This window comes from Physeter macrocephalus, chromosome 17 (genome assembly GCF_002837175.3).
Source record: "Physeter macrocephalus isolate SW-GA chromosome 17, ASM283717v5, whole genome shotgun sequence".
Lineage (NCBI taxonomy): Eukaryota > Metazoa > Chordata > Mammalia > Artiodactyla > Physeteridae > Physeter > Physeter macrocephalus.
Window position 1 is genome coordinate 6,769,553 of NC_041230.1, and position 13,416 is coordinate 6,782,968.

At 55.8% G+C, this 13,416-nt stretch overlaps 1 protein-coding gene across 3 annotated transcripts; it reads right to left on the minus strand.

The window, feature by feature from the left end:
* Positions 1 to 3,981: 3,981 nt before the first annotated feature.
* On the minus strand, positions 3,982 to 12,839 carry CD22 (CD22 molecule). 3 transcript variants are annotated; one of them, XM_007106535.2, is made up of 13 exons: positions 12,806 to 12,839; positions 12,157 to 12,531; positions 10,951 to 11,244; positions 9,604 to 9,870; positions 9,211 to 9,474; positions 7,911 to 8,168; positions 7,446 to 7,706; positions 7,100 to 7,363; positions 5,452 to 5,548; positions 5,222 to 5,297; positions 4,904 to 5,028; positions 4,423 to 4,507; positions 3,982 to 4,113 (listed from the first exon to the last, which is right to left on the minus strand). In XM_007106535.2, the coding sequence occupies exons 1-13, from the start codon at positions 12,837 to 12,839 to the stop codon at positions 3,982 to 3,984; spliced, it is 2,532 nt and encodes an 843-aa protein (XP_007106597.1). The 3 variants fall into 3 exon arrangements, with proteins under 3 accessions (XP_007106597.1, XP_007106598.1, XP_007106599.1); XM_007106536.2 differs by lacking the exon at positions 9,211 to 9,474; XM_007106537.1 differs by lacking the exons at positions 9,211 to 9,474; positions 9,604 to 9,870.
* Positions 12,840 to 13,416: the final 577 nt, after the last annotated feature.

Here is a 13,416-nt window from a genome sequence, read left to right on the forward strand (position 1 = left end):
CTCTAAAGAGCAGGGTTGGTGGTACAACCAGAACACACCTTTATTCCATCCCCGCCCCTGCCAGCCCGCTCAAACCGGCTCTGGGGACTTGGTCTTCTCTACTCCTGGACGCGCTTGTGGGCAGGCCCAGGCTCACTCCCAGATAATGAAAAGTCCCTCTAGTCACCCATGCCATCTCCACTTGGCATTTACTATGTGGGATAATGAGATCATCATTCCCAGTTAGAGCTTCTACTCTCCCCGCACCTGCACAGGCCTTGGGCTCCTCCATCCTCCCTCTCCTTTCCCCTCTAAGCTGATGACAGTGGTTTATACCCCTCCCTGTGTTGGCAGGAGGGAGAGGAGGGGAGACCTGGAACAAGCAAAGTCGAGTTGGGTGGCACTGAAGTACCCGGGCTGTGGTCTCCACCCTGCCTCTCTCTGGGCTGCACGGATGTCAAAAGGGACTCCTCCCTGGGGCACTTGTAGGGACGTCGGGTGGCATGTGCCTCCAGCTGGTCGGTTAACTTTCAGGCCCTGAGAACCTGGTCGTTCACCTCCCTGTTGGGGTCATCCTGCCCTTCTAAGGAGATCTCCTGAGATTTAAAGCGGCCCTAAGCTGTCTCTGTGATTCTCTCTCTCTGTCTCTGACTGGGCGCGTGTCTCTCTATCTGTCTGTCTCTCTCCTGCCTCAGGCTGACAGTATGGTCTCTCTGGACTTCAGCTTTCTTGGGTGTGAGTGTCAGTCACCAGGCCCCTATGTCCTCCCAAAAAATCCAAGTCACCCAGAATCAGCTTCTCCGCGTGGTTCCCTGGAAGTGCTTCCCACCAGGCTTCCAGAGCAGGCAGCCTGAGATTCTCAGCATATCCACGGCTCCCTCCAAAGAAACGATCTCATTTCCTTTTCATACCTCAGGAACCACACTGATTCTTGGTCACCCCCCTTCTAAGTCCTACATGTGTCGTCCAGCACCTCCCTGGGAATGTAGAAGAACTTGCGACCTGTTGTTTAGTATTTTGTCTTTGGGAAACACTGAGAAACTGACAGAACTGAGGAAAAGTCAACAGGAGTGCCATTTCACCTCTTGTGACAAGCATTTGGTAGATGAGCAAAGCTGGGTGCAAAGGGAGACAGCGGGGGGCTTCCCTGGTGGTGCAGTGCTTAAGACTCTGCCTGCCAGTGCAGGGGACACGGGTTCGAGCCCTGGTCCGGGAAGATCCCACATGCTGCAGAGCAACTAAGCCCGTGCGCCACAACTACTGAGCCTCTGCTCTAGAGCCCATGAGCCACAACTACTGAAGCCCACATGCCACAACTATTGAAGCCTGCGCGCCTAAAGCCCGTGCTCCACAACAAGAGAAGCCACCGCAATGAGAAGCCCATGCGCTGCAACAAAGAGTAGCCCCCGCTCGCCGCAACTAGAGAAAGCCTGTGCGCAGCAACAAAGACCCAACGCAGCCAAAAATAAATAAATAAATTTATAAAGGGAGACAGCGGGTCCTCAAGCTCTTCTCTGTTTGGCCCTCCCACCTGGCAGTTCAGGTGTCTGCCCAGTGTGCCCTCCTCAGAGGGCCTCCCTTGATCCCTGCATCCAAATGGGCCCCTCCCTGCTCCAGCCCCTCTGCTTTCATCTTGCGTTGTGGTTTCTTCCAAGCACCCACGACTCTGCAACGTCAGATTTGCCGGCTCCTCCGCTAGAATGTTGGTCAGTGAAGGCAACGCTTTCTGTGTGCTTTGTCCACTGCATGTTGCATACATAGCAGGGACTCAGTGAGTCGGCCGAATGGTCAATTGTCTAGGCTCCACGAGGACGGTGAGGTCCGGGGCTGGGTCGGGGGCTGCCTGTGTTCTAGGCCCAACGCTGCCCAGTCACCTGCTGTGCACACCTCAGCAGGGCCTGATGACAGCCACATCTCTCGGGCAATTGGTCATGAAGTAGGCTGATATCAGCAGCCAGGCTCAGGTCCAGGATGGCAAGTCACCCGCTGGTTGCCAGGGAGCCCGTGCCAGGCCTCATCAGGCTGGCGGCTGCCTTTAGGTCCTTCAGCTCCTAAAACCCTCTGGACACCTAGACTAGAGACCCCCAAGATTAGGACCATGTTGTATCTTTTTTGTACCCCAACAACTGGCTCTGTGGTGGATGCAGTGGGAGGTGTTCAGTAGATGTTTGCTGAATAAATGGTCGAATGATACTGGTCCCCAGACCCGTGCCCTCTCATTTCAACAGTTCTCGAAGCCTTCCCTTTCTCCAGAAAAGTGGATAGTGCTCACAGCAAGTCAAACCAGGGAATTCCCTGGCGGTCCAGTGGTTAGGACTTGGCACTTTCACTGTGGGGGCCCGGGTGGAATCCCTGGTAAGGGAACTAAGATCCTGCAAGCTACGTGGCGCGGCCAGAAAAAAAAAAAAAAAAAAAGACGTCAAACCAGGGACAAAGTAGGTTGATGGGGAAATCAGTGCCCCACTCCTTGGGCATCCCAAGGACATCCTCTCAGAGAGCATCTGAATCGGGCAGACGGAAAGTAGGGCAGCCGAGGAAGACGGTGCCTTCAGAGCGCCCACCACAGGCCAGGAATTTGACTGTCCTCTTGATGAATGATTAACCACAGGTTCCTGCCCTGAAGGAGAATGGGCCTTGGCCCCTTGGGAGAAGCAGAAGCGCAGGTGGAGAGAGAACAGACGGAGAAGTGGAGGAGGAGCCGGAAACGCCTCCCTGGCAAGTCGGCCAGGGAACATACTAGAGAGCTAGTGGTGCTCACGAGGGGAGGTAGAAAAGCTGAGAGGTTCCTCAAGGTAGCTGGCCTTCGAGAAGGCAGGCAGCTGTGGGCTGTGAAACGACGCAGCAGGGTCACTTTTGAGAAGTGCTGTGAGTAATGCATTGGCTTCCCCTTTTTATGGTCTTCAAGAGATGCAAATCAGATGCGAATGTGGTTTTTAGGGACTTTTGGCTATTGCATTAATCTTCTTATAAGGTGACATAAGGTTATACCTCACTTCCTATCTCGAACCACCTGCATCTCCATGTTACAGACTAAGAGCCTGAGGCTCAGAGAAGCCGGTGAACTTTGCCCAAGATCATTCGGCTGGTTAAGCAGAAGAATCGAGACTCAGACTCTGTCTGTGACGCCAGCGGACTCTTGGCAACAAGACGATGGACACCCCGATCTGCTCGTGAGGCCACCTCTGCTGGCGATTTGCTCGTGAGGTCACCTTTCCCCTCTCCCCAAGCCCCAGGATGCCTGCCCCATCTCCCTGTCCCCACTCAGACTCTGCAGACTGGAAATCATTCACTGGCTCTTTGACGTGGCATCTGAGCCATGTTTATTGTGTAGCTCTGTGTCTGTTACACGTTTGTCCACATCAGTGTATGTCTCAGACCACGAGACCCCTGAGGAAAGGAGCCGCAGCAGCATAATCCTCCCCGTGGAATGCCTTAGAGAAGAAACCAGCCCAGGGCAGTGCATCTACCTCATTTTTGTGCCTCTCTCCCTGGGCTTTGCCCTGGAATCAAAAATTATGCATAAGATTAGTGAGTGCAGTTATCAGAGCAAGGGTGAGGTGTCAAAGGGATGGGGAGGGAGAGTAATAAAAATAATGACCAGCTGATCCCCGCAGGGACACAGCCAGCTGCGGAGTGGGGTTTGGGAGTGGGTAGGTGGTGGCAGACGGCTGGGAAGGAGCAGGGGGATTCGTACAGCTCAGGACAGGTATTTAGATGAATTTCTGGGTGAGAAGGGGAGTGGGAAAGGACCAGGGACAGACCCTTTGGAGGGTCGGGGTTACCAGTGCTAAGAAGGAAGACTGTCTGTGGACCATGTTCAAAGTTCTCTGCGCCAACTGGGGCTGCAGTAACTGTGACCGTGTGTGCGCGTGCTCGTGTGTGCGCGTGAGTGCATGCGTGTGCGTGTGTGACTTCGCAGCTGAACGGCAGAGGCTGAGAAAGTTCCAGGACCACCCTGGCCCCTGCAGCCCCTGGCACCTCCACCTCAGCTGGTTTGGCCCATCAGTGCTTGAGGGTCACGTATTCCACTCCTTCCTGGGCCAGCGGCCGCTCCCCAAACCCCAAATGAACCAGCTCCGAGTAATGTATCCCCTCTTCTTCTAGGGCCTCTGGAGTCACGTTCTCATAGTCGCCCTGAGAAAACCACATGGTGGTGAGCGTGGCCTCGCGCTCACCAGCCTTCCACAGCCCGCTTTCCCTGTCCCTTCTCTCCTCAGCTCCGGCTGGGGGTCCAAGAGCCCCAGCACAAGTCCTCTCGTCTGGAAACTGGCTGCAGCTGGCCTCAGACTTGGAGGTGCCTGCCCTGGGTCTGACCTCACCAGGGTCTGGGCAGCCCTCCCCACTGCCCAGCCTCTGCCAGCACCGAGCCCACCCAGGCTCTGGGACTCACAGCCGAGGCCAGGTCCCGTCACTTCCCCACCTTCCATAGCTCTGCCCTCTTACCACTTGACGCTTCTGCACCACAGAGTAAGTGACCGTGTCGTCCCTGTTTGGGGCAAGTCCCCGCGTCTCTGAGGTCCCTGCATCTCTGAGAGGGAAGGCAGAGAGATGACCACAAATGAAGCCTTTTGCATGAAACCTGTTCCTTCTTCCAACTCGCGTAGACCCTAAGAGCACCCCCGGCCTCTCAGCCCCTGTATCATGCCTAGTGCACACAGCAGGGGCTGATGTGTCAAATGAGTGAATGTATGTATGTATGTATCGCAAAGTCCCAACCTTGGTGATAGAGACCGACTCTGGCTGTGCGTGCTCCTGGTTTGTAGGAACAGATCCAATTCCCGAGACTGTTACCAGGGGGGTTGTTACGGAGCAGGAATGAGGAGATGAAGCACGGGCCTGGCACAAAGAGGGCAGGCGAGACACGAGCTCCTCCCCCCACAACCCTCCCAGGGTGCAGGTGTCACCCCCCTGGCGCCCTCAGTACCCAGGTCTCGGTGCATCGGTCTCGCCAAGAGGAAAGCTCAAGGCGGCGTAGCTGACGGCATCTTCCATCACTGGATTGTAGCACCCCAGGGAGTGGGGGCCTTCAGCTTGGGGGATCCTTCGAGCCTGAGAGGAAGACAAGATTTCAGCCCTTACCACTCCTCTCCCCACCCTAGCTGCCCTGCCCCTCGTACTCTTTATCACCCCTCTCCAGTTTGTTTGTTTCTTTTTTTTTTTATTTGACACATAGTTGATTTTCCACTTTGTTTCTTTCTTGACTTGAAGCTCTGCCCTGCATTTCATCTTTCTCCCATCCTACCTTTACATTCCTCACGAAGAAGCTCTGTCCACTGGAACTTTCCTGAAGCCCCTGCTGTCTCTGAATCCTCTTCCAGCTGGGAAATAAAGACCTGCTCAGGGAGGATGAAGGGCCTGGGAAGAGGACCCTGTGGACTCGGCATGCTGGGGGCTGCAGGACTGAGTCACCGGGGTCGTTCTCTGGGATGGGCGGAGGGGGAGCAAGGGTGGTGAGTGGCAGGAGGGACTCACCTCCACTGAAGCTTGACTCCCCAGGCTGCCAGGAGGAAGATGACCAGGCAGAGCCCCATCCCCCAGGCCGCTCGCCTGATGATGGTGGCTGAGCTATCTGAGAGAGAAAGGAGGTAACGTCAGTTGAGGACACTGCCTCAGTCGGGGAGCAGGCCAGCTCTGCCCTGTGATCTTTGCCTGGGAGGCACCCTTGGCTTCTCTCTGCATAGCCACGGTCCTTCTGGCCTGTGCGACATCTCCTCCTTGCCCAGGGGGTGTGGTGCAGAGAAAGAGGGAGAAGCCAGCCCTGCCCTCTGGACGTCTCATTAGGAGGGAAGGGCAGCTCTTTCTCAGGAGGAGCTCCTGCTGTGTGACAGGCTCGGGCACACACAGAACACGTAACCCTCATAAATGGTACCGCCTCTTCAGAGGGCAGCTTGGCCATGCTTAAAATCACTTGTCCTTTGAGCCAGCCAGTCCGTGTAGGAACCTAGCCTACAATTCTCTTCGCAGGTGTGCCCAGAGCAGGAGACTGACTGCACCCAGCCTTGAGGAGGGCAGTGGGCACAGAGTTATTCGACATCCGTACTCGGGACCACAGTGCACCCTCAGCAAAGAGTCAGGTCTCCAGGGTGCCTGCAGAGGGGAGACCCAGGGAACATGTTTTTATGCAATGTGTAACTTTTCCAAATGACACCCTCAGACTGGCTCCCTTTAGCACCAGCTTTGCCAGTGACAATCCTCTAAATTTAAAGCCATGGCTCCAATCATTAACCTGAAAAAAGCACAATAAATAAATTAAATATTTTCCCCTGTGTTTCCAGACTCTTCAGACACCCTGTATATGCACAGATAGAGAACAATCTCCAAGCGCTGTTATTACATGGAAGAAAGGGAAGCTCAGGGCAGCGTGTGAGCTCTCCCACCGTCTGAGTAACAAAGAAGGGTGTACGGACATAAATCTCTATAGGCCTATGGTGCACGTACAGAAAAATCTCTGTGAGGGGCCATATCCAGCTGCCAACAGCAAAAGCCTCAAGGGAGGGAGGGGGTAGAGTTCTCAGGGAGCAAGAAAGGAGAGGTATCTGTCCTTCCACTATTTACCCTTTCATGCTGTTTTAGTTTTTTACCATGTACATATATTGTCTTTTAAAAAAAAACAAAAAAACACTACAATCTCAAAAGGTAGAAACAAGGGCTTCCCTGGTGGCGCAGTGGTTGAGAGTCCGCCTGCCGATGCAGGGGACACGGGTTCGTGCCCCGGTCCGGGAGGATCCCACGTGCCGCGGAGCGGCTGGGCCCGTGAGCCACGGCCGCTGAGCCTGCGCGTCCGGAGCCTGTGCTCCGCAACGGGAGAGGCCGCAACAGTGAGAGGCCCGCGTACCGGAGAAAAGAAAAAAAAAAGGTAGAAACAAGCAGCCTATCAAGGGTGAGACAGAGAGAGAGGGAGAGGCAGAGAGAGGGAGCCAGGAGGAGCTCAGGATGTCTGGAAGGTAGGGGCAGCCTGAATCCTCCTGGGGTGGCGAGAGACTGAGCGGGGAGCTGTGTGTGGAGCAGGGGCGCTCGGAGGACGGGAGGGTGGGGCAGGGGAGGAGCAGAGGCGGGGAGGAGGTCTGGAACGCGCCGCAGGAGTGGCCAGGGCCAGAGAACAAGAGGGAAGGGCCCTTACAGTAGACAGTGAGGGTGGTGGGCGGCGACTGGCCCCGGCCCAGCCTGTTGGTCCCCTGGCACCAATAGGCGCCTGAGTGCTGCAGCGTCACAGGGTCCAGTCTCAGCGTCTGACCGTAATGGCGGAGGTCTTGGTTATTCCAGTCAAACCATGTGTAGTGGGAGGTGGGAGGGTTGGCATCGCTCTCGCACGTCAGGACTGCCTTCTTCCCCTCCACCACTCTGTCTTTCGGGCTGATGGACACACGCAGGCTCCTGGGTGCATCTGTAAGTAGAGGCGAAGTCAGGATCCAGGTAGCCAGTCACCTGCCCGTCTCTGCTCTCAGCCTCTGGCTCCAGCCACTCACACAGCACTTGGAGAGCCCAGGCCTTAGACGAGGTCTGTCCTATGGAATTGTTGACCAAGCAGTGGTAGATTCCAGCATCTTCTGGAGAGATGGCGTCAAAGCTCAGTTTCTTTCCTTCCTCCAGAAAGATTCCATTTTTCTTCCAGAAGAAGCGGACATCCGTGGGGCGGCTACTTAAGAAGTCACATTGGAGGAGGACCAGTTGCCCAGAGCGAATCTCATTGTGGGGAGTGACCTGGACACTGACATCTTTGGGGGCATCTGGAGAGCAAGGACCTCAGGCTGACCTCTTGGGTCTCTTCCCCTTTTCCTGTTCCCAAGAATTCCTCTCCCCTTGGCCCTGAGGCCTGACTCTCATCCCTCAATTCTCTGTGAGGACTGTGGTTCAGGCTTCGGTCTCCTCACTCTTAGAGCCCCGCACCCCAACTGGGCCACCCCCCAGCTCCCCCGGCCCAGGGCACTCACACTGGACATCCAGGTTGACAGGGGGAGACCACAGACACCACTGGTTACAGGCTGCGCATTTGACTGGCCCTGTGTCCCAGGCAACTTTTCGAATCGTCAGCCCAGCAGGTAATAGCTGGTCCTGGAAGCCTGGGTGATTCCATTCATATCGGGTAACTCGGGGATTACTGGAATTGTAGGTACAGGACAGGATCACACTGTCTCCTTCTCGAATCGGTGTGGGGTTTTGAATCACTGTGATTACCTCCTTGGGGGGATCTGGAAGAAGACCAGAGAGGTGGGTGAAGAAAAGTCAGCCGCCCAGAAGACCTGTCCCTTCCTGCCTCCTCTTCCCCCTTCCCGTGCCCTGCATTCACGCAGTTCCTCTATTAGCCGAGGGAAGGCTTGTGCTTCCCTCTTGCCTCTGAGGACAGAAACCCTGCCCCGGCCATTTGGCCTGGTTGTGTTTTGAGACAGGATGGTGCAGTGGTTAAGAGCACAGCTCTGGGCGGAGTACGTGTCGTGCCGTGCAAGGCAGGGGCCACTCTTTGTGGGTCTCTGCACGGGTCTGGGCCGCGGAGCCGGGTCACTACAGTAAGGGCGTTAATTTAAAAAAGAAAAAGAAAAGCATAGCTCTGGATCCAGACTGCCGGATCCTGCCCCTTGGAGTTGTGCGACCATGGGCTGCAGGCCTCAGTTGACTCGTCTGTCAAATGGGGTCCTGTGGGTAGCTAACCTTGTGGACTCATTGGAGGTGGAGTGAGGATGCTGATAGAGCCCTGTGGCACGCGGTAGACACGCAATACACGCTGCTTCTGCTGCTGCTACCACATATCCGGTGTCTAGATTTCAGGATTTGGGCATCCACATCAGAGCGTCTGGCCCCGACTATGACATCCCAGGGTCCAAGGATCAAACCTAGGGATTCTCTTTGTCCTGGGCTCCCCTCAGTGCCAAGACTCACTGTGTTAAACAGGGCCTGACAACCGAGAGGTAATGGAGCATCTTGCCCCAGTTCTCCTCGAAAACTTCAGGACCCCTTCAGGGACTCAGCCGCTGCCAAGTGACGCCCAGCCTCCGCGTCCCTCATGGGACCCGGGCATCTGGCCATTCACGCAAGTCGACAAGCGTCTGCCGAGCACCTCCCATGAGCCAGGCCCTGGCTGGTGCTAAGGACACAGCTGTGAACACAACACTCGCCCCAAGAAGCTTATCTGCCAGGACCCCCCTGGTCTCTGCTTGCTGTCCCTTCGCGGGCTCATCTGCCTTCCTCCTGCCCCCAGAGCCATCCCCTCCCTCCAGTAGCTCTGCGACTACTCACACTGGACTTCCAAGTCAGCTTCCTGGCCAACTTGTCCTGGACCAAGACTATTTTCCGCCAAGCAGGAGTATCCCCCAGCGTGCGTGAGGAGGACCTCTGGGATCTGGAAGGTCCTGTCCGTCTTTCCAGGCATTTCCAGCCCGTTGTAGTACCAGGTGTAATTTGTTGGAGGAGGATTGGCCAGCGATACACAAGTCAGCTCTACTTTATTGCCTTCCTTAGCTGGCGAGGGGAGGATCTGAACCCTGGAAGGTTCCGGAGCATCTGGAAGAAGAGGCCGAGGCCGGGGGATTGAGGGGGTGGGGGAGCAGAGGCCTCCGGGGCTCCCCTCCCATGGGCCTGGAAGGTGCCCCTGCTGACCCCCGGCCCTTCCCCAGCTCCCAGGAGGCTCACAGTGTACTTGGAGGTCCACTGCTTCCGACCTTGCTGAGCCCACATCGTTGTGGGCGTTGCACTGGTACTGCCCGCTCATATTCCTGGTCACCTGGGGCAGAGTAAGTGTGGACGTCTCCTCCCCCACCAGCGGGGCCCCGTCCCTGAGCCAGGACACGCTGTGGTGCCGTGGGTTGCTGCTGACGATCTGGCACGTCATGGTCACAGTCTCTCCCTCTGTTACGGTGGCTTCTCTGGGACTGACCTGGATCTTCAACTTTGGTGCATCTGGAGGAGCCAAGGCACGGTGAGGGAGGGGAAGGAATTCTCAGAGGGTGTGAAGCGCTCACAAGTTGCAGGGCTTTTATTCTGATAAAGCAGCAGCCTATACAGAGCGGGCAGGGCTGCGTAGCCACACACTGTCACCCTTGTCAACAAGGGTGGGCTGGTCCAAGCGCCAGGTGACTGACCGTCACAGCCTCCCAGCTGGGTTCTCTGCTCCCCACACCCCAGACCCCGAAGGTCTGGTCTCCACCAGCAGCCAGCAGCATTCCCAGGACTGTCCATCAGACCTTGCCACTCTCCTGCTTGCAACCGTTCGGTGGATTCCACGCTTAGAGAAAAATCCAAAACCCTCACTGCGGCCCACGAGATCTAGTGTCCCGGTCCCTCTCGGCCTTCCTTTCCCACCACTAGGGCCCTTGGACGCAGTGCCAAGCTTGCTGGCTCCTTGCTGGCTCTGAGGCAGACACACCAAGTTCCTACCTCAAGGCCTTGGACTTGCTCTTCCCTCTCCCTGGAATGCTCTTCTCACAGAGCTATGCCTGCCTCAGGCCCTCCCTTCACCCAAGTCTCAGCTCAAGTTCAGCCTCCATCCCTCGCTCCCTCTGTCCCAGCCCTGCTTTATTTTTTCGTGATACACTTAGCACCACCTACACATATGTTCTCTGTTTCCCTTTTCACCTATCTACTCTTCGCCTCCCTGACTGCAATGCTAGTTCCACGTGGGCAAGAACTTTGCTCACTGCTCTATCCCTGACAGCCGTAGTAAGGCCTAGTAGGTTCACGACAAATATTTATTGGACGGATGAATGAATGAGGCACAAAAAGATGATGGGAAAAAATTCTTCACCCCGCCCCCCAGGGGAACAAAAAAACCTTAACCAGGTGACCCCCCCAACCAGGTCATGGTTTGAGGATAGATTATTTCATTCTGAGGAGGGGCCGCAGCTCTGCCTGGACCATTCCCCACAGCGGGTGCCCACAGACCCACCACGCTCCCCTCTGTGTGGGCTCCTGTTACCCTCTGCGGGGGTGAAGAGACGACAGGACCCTCGGCCCTCCCACAGAAGCACTGGGGAGACTCACGCTTCACATCCAGCCACACCGTTTCCTCAGAGAGTAACTGCCGTTCCGTGGGGTCCCAGAGCCGGCAGGTCAGGTTCTTGCCGTGGTGAGTCCACTGCGGCTGGAACGTGACAGTGCTCTGGGTGGAGACAGTCTTAGTGGACAGGAAGGTGGAGGTGACCGCAGGCTCCTCCAGGGACCACTGCAGATGAACCTGGTACTCAAAGCAGGCGAAATTCAGCAAGCAGGTGACAGTGGCGTCACGGAGCTCCCGGATTTCTGGAGGGAGCTCAATGTGGGGTGGAGGAGCCGTCTCTGCAAAAGAGCAGGGGCCACGCTGGAGGCCTGGGAGCCTGGACCAGCTTTAGATGTCCTGCCCCAAATAACCCATCAGGAATCCCTGGCCAGTCCCGTCCACCGCTCTCCGGGCCTGCCTGTCTCTGCTCGGCCGAAACACCCTCTGAAAGGTCTTGTGCAAGCTGATCCTCCTTAGAAATTGTGTTTTATGTTTTCTCGTTACTTCGTTCACACCCCCTGGTGTTTGCTTTCTAAATGTTTTCCAGACCACTCCCCCGGCACTCCACGTTTAGTTCAGCACGCTTAGCGTGGAGGACAAACCTGCATCTGTTCAGAGGCCTCAGTATCGGAGACGTCCCACACAGCAGTCCCGGAGGGGATTCCTTTAGCGGAGAGGCCCCGTGTGCAGCCAGTCCCCGCTCTCCCCGAGGCTGGGCCGCCCTCAGACTGCAGCGCCCGAAGCTTCATCTCTCACCCCAAACATAGGGCTGCTTAGAACCACCCACCGAATAAACAGGCCGTGGAATGGAGCGAGCACACGCCCTGGGGTGGAGGCCCCAGACCAGTGTTTGGTTCACACCCTATCCGTGTGTCGTGTAGCCATGAAGGCCTAATTAGAATTAATCCCCCACATCGATACATTGGGAGATTTCACTTGAAAATTCAGATTTCCATCTCTGGAAAAGCCAGGCAACCTGGAAGCCAGATTCTAGAATGGGCAGGGGCTGAGTAGCAGGGGAGATGCTCAAGGAGAGATGGGTGCCCGTGCTCCAGTCTGCCACGGGCGCCGCTGTCCTGTGGCACCCCGGTCTCTCACCGGCATCCCCGTCTGGCCTCGGCAGGCAACCTGTTTCGTGAGCCGTCCCCGGAGTCAGGTGTTTCCCACCCTCGTCATTGCCGAGACCAAGGAGCCCGTCCTCAGGGCCTTACCAGAGATGTTGAGGCTTATGGGCTCCATCCATTTGTCCCCCCTCGACGTCATCCTCAGTCCCAGCTGACCGCTGTCATTGACTTTCACGGGATTGATGAGGAGGGTGCAGTTGGATCTGCTGTCTCCCAGGAATCGTACCCTTTCCTGACGAGGAGGAAAATCCCTGATTTTTAGGTTCTTATAGAGGATGGTCCCATTGTAGCTCTTGGTGGAGTTGTCGTACTTATAATTGTGGTACACGGTCAGGTTATCTAGGGGGTACTTGTTTAGGATACGGTAGCAGCAGGGAATCCAGACGCAGGCTCCATCCCAGGCGTAGAGGGTCTTGGGATGTTCAAATGTCCAGTGGGCTGAGTCAGAGAAAGCCAAGTATTCTGGAACCCACCAGAGTGAACAGAAAGCATTACTGAAGGACAATGAGAGCATTCTCAAGAATTTCCTCTGAAGAGACGTGGGGGAGAGGCAGATACACAAAGAGAGAAGTATACACACACACACACACACACACACACACACACACACACACACACACACTGACTGTCCCCACCCTGCCCCCCATTTACTCTTTCTGCCCCCACCTTTCCTCCTCCTCCTCCAGCTCCCACAGTCATCCCAGACCCAAGTATCTGCCTAGGCCACCATCCTTACCAAGAAGCAGAAGCAAGGGACCGAGGAGATGCATGGTGCTGTGTCTAGGCGGGAGCCTGGGCCAGGAAGAGTTTGTCTTTAAGCCATCTGGTCACTTACATCTTCCAGACAGCTTTTCTTGCTCACCCACTGAGCTCCAATCCCTTCTCCCTGATTCCAAGAAGACTGTGTCTGGTTGCCTGGCAGGATATGGAATTCTGGAAGCTCACAGGGTCTTTTTCTGGATATGCTGTGCCTCTCCCATCAGCCCGAGAACCATGTAAGGCTAGCCTCTCTCTTCCCAGCACTCCTTCCTTTCTTCCATCCATCCATCCAAAATTTTATAAACTTGCTGCCCAGCTCTCAGGCTTTGAGTGGCACCAAACTACTGAGCACCTCGAATGCCAGGCCCTAGGTGACCTGGAGCTTAGCTTGGGTCAACTAGCGAAGGGTTTCACATAGGGGAGAGACATGGCCAAAACTTGATTTTAAAGACCAGGAAGAAAATAACTCTGAAACCAATCATTAAGTATGATGCCAGGAGAGCATTTAGAAGGGTCTGAAACAACTTAGGAGAATGTGGTCCAAGGGTCCCCCTCAGATGCCCCCATGGGCCGGTTAGGAAACCAATC